Below are 2,633 nucleotides of genomic sequence, written 5' to 3'. Positions count from 1 at the left end.
CACCATGGTAACAGAGGTTTCCAGTAATGTTGCCACGGTCACCATCCTCCTCCCCAATCACCTCAAACACTCAAAAACTTCCTAATATGTTATATAGAGTTTATATTATTGTATTTAAACCAAGGTAAAGTCTGTCCACTCAGCATTTTGATCCAAACGAACATTTCAGCCTTTTTTCTACTATAAACTCATATCAATTTGTTCAAATTACATTAAATTACTGCATTTCTTGGCAGCAACAGTGCACAACAGTCCACAATCTTAAAGCTGGAATTTTATAACATGTCTTCCCAAGGGTGGGGGTGGTGGAGGCTGTAAGCGAAGATGGTCAGACCTACAAATGATCAGCGGGGCTGAGTTTATGCCACCCAGGTTATGACCAGGACTGCAAAATAGGTGGAGTTTGTCATTGAAGGAGCAGCCGGTAAAGGAGTAGATAAGAGCTGAAGAATTGACATCGTAAAAGGAGACCAAACCTTCCTCATAATCCACAAACACACCGACTTTCTCAGGCCTGCACTTTGGAAAGAGACGAACTTCATGATCGGTGAAAGCAAAGTATTGAACTTTGTTCCTCAAGCATATCGTCCAGAAACCATTTTGGGGTTTCAGTGAGATCTCTCCCTTCCTGTTAACTGACTTTCTCACCACACCTAAAGTCCAGCAAGCCTTGTCTTTAACTTGAGCCTCGTAGTAAAATCTTCCTGAGGAGAAACTGTTCTTTCCTACAACATAGAGAAAATCAAACCTTTTTGGATTGTCTGGGAGTTTCCGTTCCTCATCACCGTGTTTGACTTGTCTACCACCATCAGACAGGAGGAGTTGAGGATGTGCAGAAGCAGGATTGAGTGTGACGTTGGCTGCATATTGTTGGACCCTCCTCAGCTCGGCCTCAAAAACTTTCTTCATTTGCTTATTAAGTGTCTCCTCCAGCTGAGTCAAGGCTCTCACCACAGTTCCCTCATATGTGGGTGGCTGGAGTCTGACCCCTGTCCAGTCTTTGGTGGATGGAGCAGAGTTCAGGGATGAGAAGTTCTGGATGAGGTGGAGATGGTCTGTTGTACCTGAGAGCTGCTGCAACTCAGTACTTCTCTTCATCAGCTCTGAGATTTCCCTTTCCAGCACTTTGATGAAGAAGTTGGCTTTTTTCTCTGTCATTTTCTGCTCTTTAGTGATCATCTCAATGAAGTCAGTCTTGCTTTTCACAACAGATTCTTTCAAAGCGATGAAGACCTGAACATCACGTGCTATTGCTCTGTCTGCGTCTTTATTACTCAGCTCCACAAAATGTTTAATCTCTTCAATCTTCAGTCGTCTGTTCTGGATCATCTGCTGAATTGTGCTCTCCGTCTTCCCCAGTTTGACCTTTTTTCTCTTACATTCATATTTCAGAGGAACCACTTCATGTGTCTCGTGGTCTGAATATGTGCAGAGCGTGCAGACACATATCTCATCATCCCTGCAGAACAGCTCCAGCGGTTTATTGTGCTTTGTACACATTCTGGTTTCCAGGTTCTCCACAGGGTTGATCAAATCATGTTTTCTGAGGCGTGAAACTGTCAGATGAGGCTCCAGGTGAGTTTTACAGTACGAGGCCAGACAAAAGAGGCAGGACTTCACAGCCTTCAGTTTGGTTTCAGTGCAGATGTCACAGGGAATTTCCCCTGGTTTTACACCTTGTTGCTTGGAGCTGCTGTTGCCCTTCTGTTGAGCCGACTGCCTGAACTGAGCAGAAATCTCAGAGATGAAAGTGTTGACTTTCAAGTTGGGTCTAACACTGAAAGTTTCTTTACAGTTGGGACATTTATAAGGGACATTTTTATCCCAGTTTTGATTGATGCAGTTTTTGCAGAAGTTGTGTCCACATGGTGTACTGACTGGATCAGTGAACACATCCAGACAGATTGAACACAGACAGTGATCTTCAGACAGCAGAAAACCAGCAGCAGCCATATCTGCACACTGAGAACAAAAGTAAAAATGGAGTTATACTGCACTTGAAAATAAAGTTTAACAACAAATGCCACACATCCACTAAGACTCGACTCGACTCGGGTACCAGTTGCTATTCCTGGAGACTGTTTCCATTACAGCACAGGTGTCAAACATGCGGCCTGGGGGCCAAACCCGGCCCGCCAAAGGGTCTAGTCTGGCCCTTGGGATGAATTTGTGAAATGCAGAAATTACACTGAAGATATTAACAATCCTTTTATTTCAGGTTCCACATTCAGACCAATTCAATATTGAAGTGGGCAGGACTCGGTAAAATACTATCATAATAACATATAAATAATGGGAACTTCAAATGTTGCTCTTTGTAAATGTAAAAATTTTCATATATTTACACTAAAACAAAGTAAAATTTCAGAAAAAATGTCAATAGCCTGAACAAATATTAGCAACCTAAAATGTCTTAAGAGAAGTAAGTACAATTTTAACAATATTCTGCCTGTTACTAAATGTTTTGTGTGTTTGTAGATTCACTGTGACTTATAAGTTATAATGTACATGTGTAAATGATAAACTGAGGCAGAATATTGTTAAAATTACACTTATTTTTTCAGGTTGTTCATGTGATTCACATTGATTGAAAGGATAGTTTGTAGATGTAAACCTTTTCATAATGTAAATTT

At 41.3% G+C, this 2,633-nt stretch overlaps 1 protein-coding gene across 1 annotated transcript; it reads right to left on the bottom strand.

Annotated features, from left to right (window-relative positions):
* Positions 1 to 261: 261 nt before the first annotated feature.
* Positions 262 to 1,953, bottom strand: LOC115420356 (E3 ubiquitin-protein ligase TRIM11-like). Its single transcript, XM_030135595.1, has one exon. The coding sequence runs from the start codon at positions 1,951 to 1,953 to the stop codon at positions 262 to 264; it is 1,692 nt and encodes a 563-aa protein (XP_029991455.1).
* Between the last annotated feature and the right edge of the window lie 680 nt (positions 1,954 to 2,633).

This window comes from Sphaeramia orbicularis, chromosome 6 (assembly GCF_902148855.1).
Source record: "Sphaeramia orbicularis chromosome 6, fSphaOr1.1, whole genome shotgun sequence".
Classification (NCBI taxonomy): Eukaryota; Metazoa; Chordata; class Actinopteri; order Kurtiformes; family Apogonidae; genus Sphaeramia; species Sphaeramia orbicularis.
The sequence above is the reverse complement of the archived record's forward strand: the minus strand, read 5'-3'. Positions and strand labels throughout refer to the sequence as shown.

Excerpts from the sequence above, each read along its gene's own strand:
- LOC115420356 (XM_030135595.1), bottom strand. The coding sequence starts at position 1,953 with ATGGCTGCTGCTGGTTTTCTGCTGTCTGAAGATCACTGTCTGTGTTCA.